Source organism: Struthio camelus, unplaced genomic scaffold (genome assembly GCF_040807025.1).
Source record: "Struthio camelus isolate bStrCam1 unplaced genomic scaffold, bStrCam1.hap1 HAP1_SCAFFOLD_48, whole genome shotgun sequence".
In the NCBI taxonomy this organism is placed as follows: domain Eukaryota; kingdom Metazoa; phylum Chordata; class Aves; order Struthioniformes; family Struthionidae; genus Struthio; species Struthio camelus.
The window spans coordinates 517,314-530,651 of NW_027182705.1; the positions used below are offsets into that span (position 1 = coordinate 517,314).

The window sequence follows — 13,338 nt, forward strand, 5'->3', positions numbered from 1 at the left end:
GTAAGGATTAAAGGGCAGGCTAACATGGGTGACACTGTTGTGGGGGTCTACTACAGGCCACCTGATCAGGAGGAAGTCATCGATGAGGCCTTCTACAGACAGCTGGAAGAAGCCTCACGATCACAGGCCCTGGTTCTCATGGGAGACTTCAACCACCCTGACATCTGTTGGGAAGACAGCACAGCTAGGCACAAACAGTCAAAGAGGTTCCTGCAAAGCATTGATGATAATTTCTTGACCCAGGTGGTGGAGACGTCAACAAGGAGAGGTGCAATGCTAGACCTTGTACTAACAAACAAAGAAGGTCTAGTTGGAGAGGTGAAGGTTGGGGGCAGCCTTGGCTGCAGTGACCATGAGATGGTGGAGTTCAGGATCCTGCGAGGAGGGAGCAGGGCAATGAGTAGGATTGCAACGCTGGACTTCAGGAGAGCTGACTTTGGCCTCTTCAGGGACCTACTTAGGGGAATCTCCTGGGGTAGGGCCCTAGAAGGAAGAGGGGTCCAAGAGAGCTGGTTAATATTCAAGCGTCACTTCCTCCAGGCTCAGGATCAGTGCATCCCTCTGAGGAAGAAGTCCAGCAAAGCGGGCAGGAGACCTGCATGGATGAGCAAGGAACTGCTGGCAAAACTCCAGCAGAAGAAGAAAGTGTACAGAATGTGGCAAAGGGGACAGGCCACTTGGAAGGAATACAGGGACGTTGTCAGAGTGTGCAGGGATGCGACAAGGAAGGCTAAGGCCCAGTTGGAATTAAATCTGGCAAGGGATGTCAAGGACAACAAGAAGGCCTTCTTCAAATACATCAACAGCAAAAGGAAGACTAGGGAAAACGTGGGCCCGCTGCTGAATGGGGCGGGTGCCCTGGTGACAAAGGATACAGAGAAGGCAGAGTTATTGAATGCTGCCTTTGCTTCCGTCTTCACTGCTAAGGCCAGTCCTCAGGAATTCCAGACCTTGGAGGCAAGAGAGGAAGGCTGGAGAAAGGAAGACTCTCCCTTGGTGGAGGAGGATCAGGTTAGAGATCTTTTGTCCAACCTTGACATCCACAAATCCATGGGCCCCGATGGGATGCATCCACGAGTGCTGCGGGAGCTGGCGGATGTTATCGCTAGGCCACTCTCCATCATCTTTGAAAGGTCCTGGAGATCAGGAGAGGTGCCTGAGGACTGGAAGAAAGCCAATGTCACGCCAGTCTTCAAAAAGGGCAAGAACGAGGAGCCAGGAAACTACAGGCCTGTCAGCCTCACCTCCATGCCTGGAAAGGTGATGGAACAGCTCCTCCTGAAGGTCATCACTAAGCATCTGGAGGACAAGAAGGTGATCAGGAGTAGTCAGCATGGATTCACCAAAGGGAAATCATGCTTGACCAATCTGATAGCCTTCTATGACAGAATGACTGGCTGGGTAGATGAGGGCAGAGCAGTGGATGTTGTCTCCCTGGACTTCAGCAAGGCTTTTGACACTGTCTCCCATCACATCCTCCTAGGTAAGCTCAGGAAGTGTGGGCTAGATGAGTGGACGGTGAGGTGGCTTGAGAACTGGCTGGATGGCCGAGCTCCGAGGGTTGTGGTGAATGGTGCAGCGTCAAGTTGGAGGCCTGTGGCTAGTGGTGTCCCCCAGGGGTCAGTCCTGGGCCCAGTCTTGTTCAATATATTCATCAATGACCTGGAGGAAGGGACAGAGTGCACCCTCAGCAAGTTTGCTGATGATACTAAACTGGGGGGAGAGGCTAACACACCAGAAGACTGTGCTGCCATTCAGAGGGACCTGGACAGGCTGGAGAGCTGGGCGGAGAGGAACCTCCTGAAGTTCAACAAAGGCAAGTGCAAGGTCCTGCACCTAGGCAGGAATAATCCCATGCACCAGTACAGGCTGGGGGTTGACCTGTTGGAAAGTAGCTCTGCCGAGAATGACCTGGGAGTGCTGGTGGACAACAAATTAAACATGAGCCAGCAGTGTGCCCTTGTGGCCAAGAAGGCCCATGGGATCCTAGGGTGCATTAGGCAGAGTGTTGCCAGCAGGTGGAGGGAGGTGATCCTGCCCCTCTCCTCAGCCCTGGGGAGGCCTCACCTGGAGGACTGTGTCCAGTTCTGGGCTCCCCGGTACAAGAGAGACATGGCACTCCTGGAGAGAGTCCAGCGGAGGGCTACCAAGATGATTAGAGGGCTGGAGTACCTCTCCTAGGAAGAAAGTCTGAGAGATCTGGGCCTGTTCAGCCTGGAGAAGAGAAGATTGAGAGGGGATCTCATCAACGTGTACAAGTATCTGAAGGGGGAGTGTCAAGAGGATGAGGCCAGCCTCTTCTCCGTGGTGCCCAGCAACAGGACAAGAGGCAATGGGCAGAAACTGAACCACAGGAAGTTCCATCTGAACCTGAGAAAAAACTTCTTGACTGTGAGGGTGACAGAGCATTGGAACGGGTTGCCCAGAGAGGTGGTGGAGTCTCCTTCGCTGGAGATATTCAAAAGCCATCTGGATGTGATCCTGGGCAATATGCTCTAGGTGACCCTGCTTGAGCAGGGAGGTTGGACGAGATGATCTCCAGAGGTCCCTTCCAACCTAAACGATTCTGTGATTCTGTGATTCTGTGGTTCAGGTTTGGCTTCACATGAGTCAATCTGGGCATTGCAGGGCACTTTAGAAGCCCCTGGGGTGGGGTGGGATTCAGCTCTCTCCCACCAACTCCCCCAAAACACCGGAGGTGGGATGCCCCTTGCCCAAGCTGAAGTGGGCACAACAGAGGTGTCTGCATGCGAGCTCCTTGCCTACGCTCCCACTGTAACCAAGAGAGATGGAGGGTGGCAGTCAGTTGGTCGCACACCAACACCTGGTAACAGCTGAAGAGGCAGAGGAGGTCCAAGGCACGTGCCAGTGTCTGCTGGCTCGGATGGAGTATCTGAGAGAGCCATGTCTGGGGCTCAGGTAGGCAATTTCCTTGGCCCTCGGGAATGACACCAGATGCCTAATGCTGCTGCAGCCCCACTCATCATGAAGCTGAGGAGCAAGCAGATCCCTACGCTGTAAAGAGTTGATGGAATTCAGTGCAGACACTTGATTTAATAAAAATGGGCTGGCAGGGCCCTGTCAGATGCGTGGGATTTTTAGCAGAATCACATGTTTCTAGCAGATAGCGCATGGGACCTACAGGAAAGCCTTATGCTTTTGGACTGGTTGCTGGGCAAGTGCCCCAGGGCACCTCAGGTTCCCTACCTCTGCCCAAACAACTGAATCCCACCTCTGCCTTTAGGCAAAGGCCATCCCGCCTACATTCCAGCAGGCTGCATTAATGGCACGTACATCACACCAAGATCTCGACGCACGTCCCTGCCCTTTTACAACCTTCCAGAACGCCTTCCCCTGAATCTCTTCTCACTCCCCAGATGACAGGAACAGGGACTATGCTGATGATGTCCCCAGGGTGCATGGATCACAGGCTCTCAAAGGCCCAGGTGCTGGCCAAGGCAGAGGCAGGCATGCCTCTCTGGCCTTTGCCACCAGCCAGGGCAGGTGCCAGCCTTTTATCCCTGGCCTTCCTCCTCTGCTAAGGAGGAGGCACAGAGCCGGACAAGGGCCTGGAGGGGCTGGCTGAAGTCCCAGCTGGGCCACCTCCTGTTGGAGGCTGCCTGTTGGTGCTGGAGGGGCTGTGGTTGATTTGGGGGGCCTGGATTTGGAAGGCAGAGAAAGGGGATGGTGCTGGTGGGATACAGGAGGTGTTTGAGGAGTGGGCACTGCTGGGTGTCTCTCCCACACGGAGGAGCTGCCAAGCCCACGGCAGCTTGCTGCCTGAGTGGCTGTGGCAGGCAGGAGGGAGGTGGTTTTGGGAAGGCTGCATGAGTGCAGGGAGGGGAGGCAGAAGTGGTAGGGGAGTGTGTGGGGGTGCAGGAAAAGGGTTGCTTTCAGTGGGAAGGGGTGTGTGACTGACCAACAACCCCTACAATGGGAGAAGGCTCAGAGGGCCAGGTGCCCCAGGAAGCTCAGCAACAGTGTAGGATGGGCTCGTTAATCCTTGCTGTTGCACAGAGGACTGACTTTATGTCAACACAAAGGGGGCCAGAGGGTGACCTTTGTGTTAGATAAGCAGCCATACCCGTTAGTTGGGCCTGGTGTGAATGTTTCTCCAGTTGTTCAAAGCAATGGGAAGGTCTCCCCGAGATTAGCCAGACCAGCATGGGGGAAGTGTGTATGTGGCTCAGCCCAACACAGAGCATAAAACCTCAACAGCTAACTAAGGAATTCTGGAGAGAGCAACGGGCTTGAGCTGGCATCAACCCACGTGATTCCTTCCTGGCGACTGGGGATGCCCAGCATCATGACGGTGAGCACATTTGAGACCGGTAATGGCAATCACATTGGTATCGTGACTGAACTGTGTATTGCAATTGCTAGAGTTTGTCAAGTGTAGACACTGGAGTTGTGATTCCAGTATATTGCTGAATCATTCTGCTAAACCAAAAATCCCATGCAACATCCAAGTCCCTCAGACTTTGATCTTAAACATTGCCCTCTCCCTACGCGTGCAATAGCTAAAGGAACCTGGTCGGAGAGTACTGCACCCTGACACTGCCCCTGTCTCCCGGTTCCAGAGAAGTGATGTGTTAACCTCAGACAAATTCTTTTCACAACATCTCCATGTACAGTCACTGCTCCTGGATCCCGCCAGCCTATGGCAGGTTGTGAACATCTGGGATGGTCAGTCCGGTGTTAAGTACTGACAGATCTCATCTTCCTCCATCATCCGAGCCAGGATCTTCAATGTGGCTGAGCTGACGGGAGTGGATTTATTTGCAAGGGACATAAAACATCGACATGCTGAAGCTTTTCTCCTCTTTCAGACATCTACACTTTGGCCCCCAAAACCTTCATTTCCTCAAATTCCTTCATTTCCATACTCAGCCTTCTTGCTCCTGAGAGCTGGAAAACCAGCAGCACACGCCTCCATCTGATGGATGATGGAAGAGAGGAGTTCAAGGCCACAAAAATACCTGCTACTCACCCTGGACACTGCCCATCTGGAGCTGTTGGCCACATCATACAGTGACCCTGCTACTTCTTTAACCAACCCAGACACTCTGCAGCAGAGCTGGGGAGAGACTTTCAGGAGCCACTGGAAACTGCACATCATCTGCAGTACCTGCCAAGATGCTCCTCTGGAAAGAGACTGAGCATTTGTCCACGGGGGATCACAAGACAGTCCTGCTGTGCAGCATCCTGGGAGATGCCCAGGGAGCAGCTCCGTATCTCATCTCCTTTGCTCTCCCTTGTTGGAAGGGGACAATCCGCACTGGCCTCCCCTGCCTGGGAATGATCCTCCATAATTCCCCTTCCTTGGGCAGAAACGCACTAGACCTTTGCAAAGTGACTCCCGAGTGAGAGAAGTTGCACCAGGACAAAGGCAAAGTCCTGCAGCTGGGCAGGAAGGACCCCCTGCAGACGGTGCAGGCTGGGGACTGGCTGGCTGGGGAGCAGCTCTGCTGCAAAGGACCTGGCGTCTCCATGCACACCAACTGAACGTGAGCCAGCAGTGTGCCCTGGCAGCAATGAAAGGCAACAGCCTGGATAAAACCCTGAGTAACCTGGCCTGGCCTTGTGACCTGGTCTCAGCCCTGGAGTGCCCACACTGTCCCTGGTCATGTTGCTGCGCTTTCTCCAAAGGATGCCCTCCTTTCTGAAGGCTATATCGTTGACCATCTTTAGAGTAGCTGCAACCTTACAGCCGCATTCCAGAACACTGATCTGGAAACCCTCTTGTCCCCCCAAACACCTCTGTCTTTCTGCTTCGTCCTGCTAGTGTTGTTGCTAATTCCACAGACACACCAGACATGGAGATGCAGGGTTTACATCCTGGCAGATGAGTGTCATTTCTGGTGTGGGATCGCCACACGCAGGTCTGAGGTTGCTCGGTGGGGATGTGCTATGACGTGAGCTACGTGCTCCTGGTAGCTCCTGCAAACAAGACTGTCGAGGCAGCCAGGGCAGGAAAAACCGCTCTTGGCTGAGATGACCAGAAGGTTCCTACTGCCTTTGGGCAGGCACAGGCCCTGGGCCTGAGGCAACAAGCACCTTAGAGTGGCCCTGCCCATCTGTGCTGCGAGCCTCCCCCTGCTCCCTCCTCAGAGCCTGAGACACAGCAAGCAGCAAGGGCTAGAAGGGGACAACGGTGTCATCCACTAAGGGCCACAAAGGCTTCCCTAATCCAGCTGCTGGGACGCAGCGTCAGGAGCCCTGGAGTCCGCGCAGCCCCGTGACCTCACACAACCTAGCAAGCAAGCAGCTGCCCCACTGCCCCCCAACACACCCTCCAACCCCTAGGCCTCATCACCCTGCAGGGAACTCCAGCATCCAGGCACTCCTGTAACACCCCAGAGGGCAGGGAAGCCAGGCAGAGGGACCCCCCACTCCGCCCTGCATCACCCACTGACCTCTGTGTCCCCGGGCACCAGGGCCTCCAGGCTTCCTGTACTTCATCACACAATCTCCCTCAGAAGACCCAGGCACCTGGACCCCCACCCAAGGGCCCACTACTGGGGGGGGCCAGGCTTGGCCATGTGTGGGGCTTCTCTTGTAAGGCCTCTCTCCACGTAGACATGGGCAGCCACCAGGGCCAGCAGCACTAGGCTGGGAGTGGGGACAAGATGGAGCTGAGTCACAAGGGGCAACGCTGGGCCACACAGCCTGCCCTGCGATCCTTGTGGTGGCAGCGCAAGGAGTGAAGGTGAGCAGCAGGGCCCAGGTGTGCTGGGCCTGTGAGGCTGGAGGCAACCCAAAACCCCTGACTCAGTCTGCAGCTGCTGGAAAGCAGCTCTGTGGAGAAGGACCTGGGAGTGCTGGGGGACAACGGGTGGACCATGAGGCAGCAATGCGGCCTTGTGGCCAGGAGGGCCCAGGGGATCCTGGGCTGCATTAGGAAGCGTGTGGCCAGCAGGTGGAGGGAGGTGATTCTGCCCCTCTCCTCAGCCCTGGCGAGGCCACATCTGGAGCACTGTGTCCACTTCTGGGCTCCCCACTACCAGAGAGACAGGGAGCTCCTGGAGCGAGTCCACCAGAGGGCTACAAAGATCATGAAGGGACTGGCACAGCTCTCCTACGACAAAAGGCTGAGGCAGCTAGAACTCTTCAGCCTGGAGAAGAGAAGACTGAGGGGAGCTTGTCAACGTGTAGAAGTATCTGAAGGGAGGATGTCAAGAGGATGAGGCCCGACTTCTCCGTGGTGCCCAGTGAGAAGATGAGAGGCAACGGGCACAAACTGAAACACAGGAAGCTCTGTCTCAACAGGAGGAAAAACGGCTTTATTGTGATGGAGACTGAGCACTGGAACAAATAGCCCACAGAGGTTGTGGACTCTCCACCCTTAGAGCTATTCAGAGGCTGCCAGGACATGATTCTGGGCAACATGCGCTAGGTGACCCTTCTTGAGCAGGGGGGTTGCACTAGAGGATCTCCAGAGGTCCCTTCCCACCTCAACCACACTGTGATTCTGTGACTGTGTGGCGTGGGGGACAGGGCAAAGGCAGCATGGGGACCGAGGCAGTCACGGCAGCCCTGCCCTCCCTGGAGACCCCACTGCCCTGAGGAGGACCCAAGTGACAAGGAAGAGCCCAAGCACCAGCTGGACACAGAGCGCCTGAGAAGATGCTGGCCTGAGCAGCTGGGAGCCAAGAGCCAAGGGGCTGACGAGCTGGCAAGACCTGCACTGGGCAGAGGCACCACCAGCTGTGTGCACACTGGCCAGCGTGCCAAGCTCCAAGGCTGCTGCTTCATGCCTCAAACTCCAACGAGCAGTAGCTCACAAGCAGCGTTCCTCGGGGGGCCCTCCTGGCTCTGACACTGCTCAATACCTTCCTAAGCCACCTGGGCATGGGCATGGACTGCGCCCTCAGCAAGTCTGAGCAGAGCTAGCTCTGCGGAAGGAGGAGCCACCACTAGCAAGACCTCCGCAGGCTGTGCCGCCCAGAACTGCTTGAGCCTTATCAACAACCAATGGAAAGGTCTGTCCCTGGCACGGCCGCATCGCAAGCAGCAGCAGCAGCAGCACAGGCTGTGGCCGGATGGTCAGGGGCAGAGGCGGGTGGATGTCTTCCAAGGCCAGCAAGGTCACCTGGCTGATGTCTTTAGCCCTGCTGCATGGCAACCCCCTCCTGGGAAACCCCCCCCAAACTGCCCTCTGAGGTCATCATGGGCAGCCTCCCCTCCCACCCGCCCTCCGCCGCTGCCTCCCTCCTCCTGCCTCCCCTCCCTCCTGCCTTCCCTCCCTCCCGCCCTCTCTCTACCGCTGCTTCTCTCCCTCCTGCCTTCCCTCCTCCATCCAGGAGGGAAGGCAAGAGTGTAAAAACTCCTGGAAATTAGCAAAAATGGAAACATTTGCAAATCTGAGACCCTGCCATGTCTCTTAAGAAACCTCTGCAGAAAGTGTCTATGGGTCTCCTGGGTGGTGGGCAGAGCGCTGTATGGTTCGGCTGCAGCCCCTCCATGCCCACCCCGCTGCCCAGCACAGCACGACAGCCTGCAGCCCCTCCGCAGCTCCTGCTGCCCCAGCGACAGAGCCGCCTGCCCCGAGCTGGTGGCCCAGGAACCTGATGCTCCTTCTCCTTTTCCAAGAGCTGAGCTCTCCTAAGGGACGCGGGACCCATGGTCTCACCCTGTCTGTACTTGTCCGAGCCTGGCTGTGTGCCCCTGAGCACCCTTGGTGTCAGTGCCAAAAGAGACCCTGCAAAGGGAAACTCCCCTCATTGCACTGGGGGCACCTGAGGGAGCTCAGACTAGCGGGCTCTGAGGTTCCCCCATCTCTGCGGAGGAAGGGAGACACCTGGCTTCCTGCTTCACCACGGTCTCTGGCTCAGATTCAAATGAGATTCCTGAGAAGTGGCACAAATCAAATTTTTTTTCTTTTAATGAGAATGTATCAGAAAAGTAAGAAAAGAAGAAAAGAACAACAGAGAGCCCTGATGCCAAACGCCCTGTGAATGATGAGTGGGTGCACATGGGATGGTTATTGGTGCCCACATTGTACCCATTGAATCACTTTCCTCAGGGCATCCTTGAGCTCCTTGTTCCTCAGGCTGTAGATGAGGGGGTTCACTGCTGGAGGCACCACCGCATACAGAACAGCCACCACCAGATCCAGGGATGGGGAGGAGAGGGAGGGAGGCTTCAGGTAGGCAAACATGCCAGTGCTGACAAAGAGGGAGACCACGGCCAGGTGAGGGAGGCACATGGAGAAGGCTTTGTGTCGGCCCTGCTCTGAGGGGATCCTCAGCACAGCTCTGAAGATCTGCACGTAGGACAGCACAATGAAAACGAAACACCCCAAGATTAAACAGGTTGTAATCACAACAACCCCAACTTCCTGGAGGTAGGAGTGTGAGCAGGAGAGCTTGAGGATGTGGGGGATCTCACAGAAGAAGTGCCCCACAGCATTGCCTTGGCAGAGAGGTATGGAAAAGGTGCTGGCAGTGTGCAGGAGAGCATTGAGAAAGCTGCTGCCCCAGGCAGCTGCTGCCATTTGGACACAAGCTCTGCTGCTCAGGAGGGTCCCGTAGTGCAGGGGTCTGCAGATGGCAACGTAGCGGTCATAGGCCATGACAGTGAGAAGAGAAAACTCTCCTCCAAACAAGAAAGCAATCAGGAAGACCTGGGCAGTGCATCCCGAGTAGGAGATGGTCGTGGTGTTTGTGAGGGAATTGGCCATGGATGTGGGGACAGTGGTGGAGATGGAGCCTACGTCGAGGAGGGAGAGATTAAAGAGGAAGAAGTCCATGGGGGTGTGGAGAAGGTGGTGGCAGGCTATGGTGGTGATGATGAGGCCGTTGCCCAGCAGGGCAGCCAGGTAGATGCCCAGGAAGAGTGCGAAGTGCAAGAGCTGCAGCTGCCAGGTGTCTGCGAATGCCAGGAGGAGAAATTCAGAGAGGGAGCTGCTGTTGGACATCATGCTCTCTCCGTGTTTTGGGGGACTGTCCAAAGAGGAAGAGACATGAAGAAATTAGGAGAGACTTTTCAAAAAAACCCCAAATGTTCCAATTCATCATCCAAGCCCTTGTACTGCTTCTCTCTTTACGGAGAGCATCTGGGCGCATCACCCTTGCCTGAGGTCTACTGCACACTGGCGGAGTGTGCTGTGAGGAGCACGGGCCTCTGCCCATGGGCTCCAGGGCAGTCTGTCCATCCTGCTGTAGGGCAGTGGGGACATGGGAGTGGGGCTGACTAGCTCTGACAGTCACAAGGTCTGTCAGGTGAAAGCCACTGGGCAGGTGGAAGGAATATTTCAGCATCTTCACCACCACTTCTGAAGAATGAGGGTTGAGGAACAGAGCTTTAGGGATTTCTTCCTAATGTTTATTGTCTGTGAGATGCCCCTGTGCCCCCTGGGCAGTCTTCCTCAAAAGGCAGAAATTCTCAGCGTTTCTGCTGGGACTCCTGAGAAAGACCAATTCCCTGTCCCCTCATGCAGAGGGAGGACAGCTTGACTGTCTACTAGTCTTGTTCTCAGCTGTCCTGTGCTCACAGCCCTTTGAGCTGCAGGATGGTCACTCTCATCTGTTGCCGGAGAAAGTATCCAGCCCCTGCTGAGAGCAGACGAGCCCAGGTCCCAAGTGCACATCTCCAACCTTCTCTCCCTTCCTCAGGGCACCAGAGCGATGTCTCCACGCTCTCCCTTCTAGCCAAGCACACACAGGGCTCTTTTCAGCTGCCCACATACAGCTTCCCAACACCATCTCCATACGCCCAGCATCTCTGAAGACTCTTCACCCCTCCCTCACACAGCACGGAGATGGTGGTAGGAGGCAGCGGTGCCCTTCTGGAGGGCAGCCCCAAGCCTGCCAGGACACCACAGGGAAATGGTGCAAGGACTGTTAGGACTGCAGATGGGCTCTCCTTCTGGGACAGTCAGCTCCACTCCCCTCCCCACCCACTGCATGTCCTGGAGCTGCACCGGTCAGAAGGGGGCTGCGGACACCTCACTCCCAAGCAGAGACCTCCGTGGCACAACTCTCCGGGCAGGTGTCTGAGCTGCAGCTGAAAACCCACCACCCCCAGGGAGCCCGAGAGAAGAACAAGGGCAGCACGGAGAGGAGGGGAAACAAGGAGTAACACCACAATCCTGCTGCCACGGGAGGCAAGGAGAGAGGGGTAGATGGGTACTCGGGAAAGCCTTCACCTCCCCAGCTGGGCATGCTACCCCAAAGACAGTGACATTGCAGGACAAGCACTCTCAGCCCCTTTGTCGGGCAGCACAAAACGGGCCCGTGGCAGGAGAGATGCCCCTCTCCTCTGCTGCAGGTCTGCCTGCAGAGCAGGTGGCTCATGCCCTGGACTCCACAGCTGTGAGGGCAGAGGCTCTGCTGGGTGGGAGAGGAGACATGGCGGGCTGGCTCGGAGCAAGCTGTCTGCCTTGCAGGGACTGATTAAGATGTACTCAAATCCATCCTCCCATGACGACTCTGTTTGCAGTTCCCTCTTATTCCCTACCCGTCTCTGATGCCCGGAGCTGTCTCTGCTGAGAGCTCTTGCTCTCTCTCCCAATGTCTTTTCCTTGATGGTGCTCACAGACCCCATCCCACCCTCTGCACACTCACTTCTGCCCTACAGAAACCTGCCAGGACAGGGCACTGGGCAGCGGTAGCTCTGTGCTCACAGGTCCCAAGGAGCAGGTCAGAAAAACCCTCATGAGGCAATAAAGGTGCTGCTGGTGCTGCCTGCAGGCTGAGGTGGGATCAAAAGGGTTTGCTGAAGTTTCTCACAGACATAGCGATCTCCGAGAGTGAAGGTTTGGGAGTCCTAGTTCCTTGACAAACCAGAAGAACGTTTCCTTTTTCACTCCATGCCAAAATTAGGATCTGAGTTTTCTAGTTTTATTGGGACTAACTAGCTTTTACTAGAAGGAAAGCTCCTTCCCTTTCAATCAGCCTTTCTTTCACCTGCCTCTGAAAAGACCTTTTGGACATGTCCTCTGCATGAGCTAGAGCTCTTAGCACCCGGGACCCCCATAGGGCCCTCTCGATGGGAGAAGGATGGGAGACTTCTGTCCTGCCAGGAGTCACTCAATGCATCAGAATCTTCCAGTATTGGCAGCGATGAAAGGCAACAGCATCCTGGGCTGCCTGAACACAGTAGCGCAGCCAGGAGATCCAGGCGAGTGATGGTCCCCCTCCACTCAGCTCTCATTCGACCCTAGCTAGAAGACTGCATTCAGATTTGGGCCGTGCCCCCGCCCCCAATAAAAGAAAGCATTAGAAAACTGTGAGGAGTTCAGCTGAGGACCACCAAGGTGGCCATGGGCTGAGGCCCAGGCCCTGTGGAGGAGAGGCTGAGGGAAATGTGTTTTTTTCAGCCTGAAGAAGAGACGGCTTTGGGAGGACCTAACAGCAGCCTTCCAGTAACCACAGGGAGGTTGTCAAGGAGACAAAGTCAGGCTCCCACACAGTGGTGCATGGTGGGAAGGCAAGAGCCAGTGGGCCTAGGAGAGAGGAACTTTTTCAGCAGGAGGTCACTCAAGCATTGGATCAGGTGGTGCAGTGAGGTAGTGCCATCTCCATCCTTGGAGGCCTTCAAGACCAGGCTGGATAAAACCCTGAGTAAGCTGGCCTGACCTTGTGACCTGGACTCACCCCTGGAGTGCCCAGACCCTCCCTGGTCATGTTGCTGTGCTTTCTCCAAAGTATGCCCTCATTTCTGAAGGGTATAACATTTACCATCTTTAAGTGGGGGACAGGGCAAAGGCAGCATGGGGACCGAGGCAGTCACGGCAGCCCTGCTCTCCCTGGAGACCCCACTGCCCTGAGGAGGACCCAAGTGACAAGGAAGAGCCCAAGCACCAGCCGGACAAAGAGCGCCTGAGAAGATGCTGGCCTGAGCAGCTGGGAGCCAAGAGCCAAGGGGCTGACGAGCTGGCAAGACCTGCACTGGGCAGAGGCACCACCAGCTGTGTGCACACTGGCCCGAGTGACAAGCTCCAAGGCTGCGACACGACATGCAAGAGCCTGGTAGAGGAGGAGGTGGGTAACGCCACAGCAGCTTGCCCGGGTGACCAAGTGAGCTGGCTCTCTGGGCTCACCAGTGCTCCTGCGCGGGTGTGCTGGGAGGGTTCAGGCTTGGGGTGGGGGCTAAGCCACAGGGGTTCTCTCTCCCAGGCTGTACGACAACCCCCTCCTGGGAAACCCCCAAACCCCCCTACTGAGGTCATCATGGGCAGCACCTTGCCTCTAGGGCAGTTGGCTCTTGTGACGTCATAAACAGCTGCCCTACATAAAAGCCCCGCCGGCCCAGATGGGCAGCTCTGCAAACAGGAAGGCTTGCAGGAGCCAGCGGGCGCTTTGGCAAGAGGCGTTTGGGTAGTTGCAGCACTGC

The 13,338-nt window shown here is 56.0% G+C and overlaps 1 protein-coding gene across 1 annotated transcript in view; it reads left to right on the forward strand.

Annotated features, from left to right (window-relative positions):
- LOC138065198 (uncharacterized) overlaps positions 1–13,338 on the forward strand; it is a 37,146-nt gene that overhangs the window by 19,405 nt on the left and 4,403 nt on the right. Inside the window, exons 3-4 of the mRNA XM_068929411.1 lie at positions 730–2,055; positions 7,008–7,157. Coding sequence (XP_068785512.1) covers positions 730–2,055; positions 7,008–7,157 — 1,476 coding nt within the window. The remainder of the gene's footprint in view (positions 1–729; positions 2,056–7,007; positions 7,158–13,338) is intronic.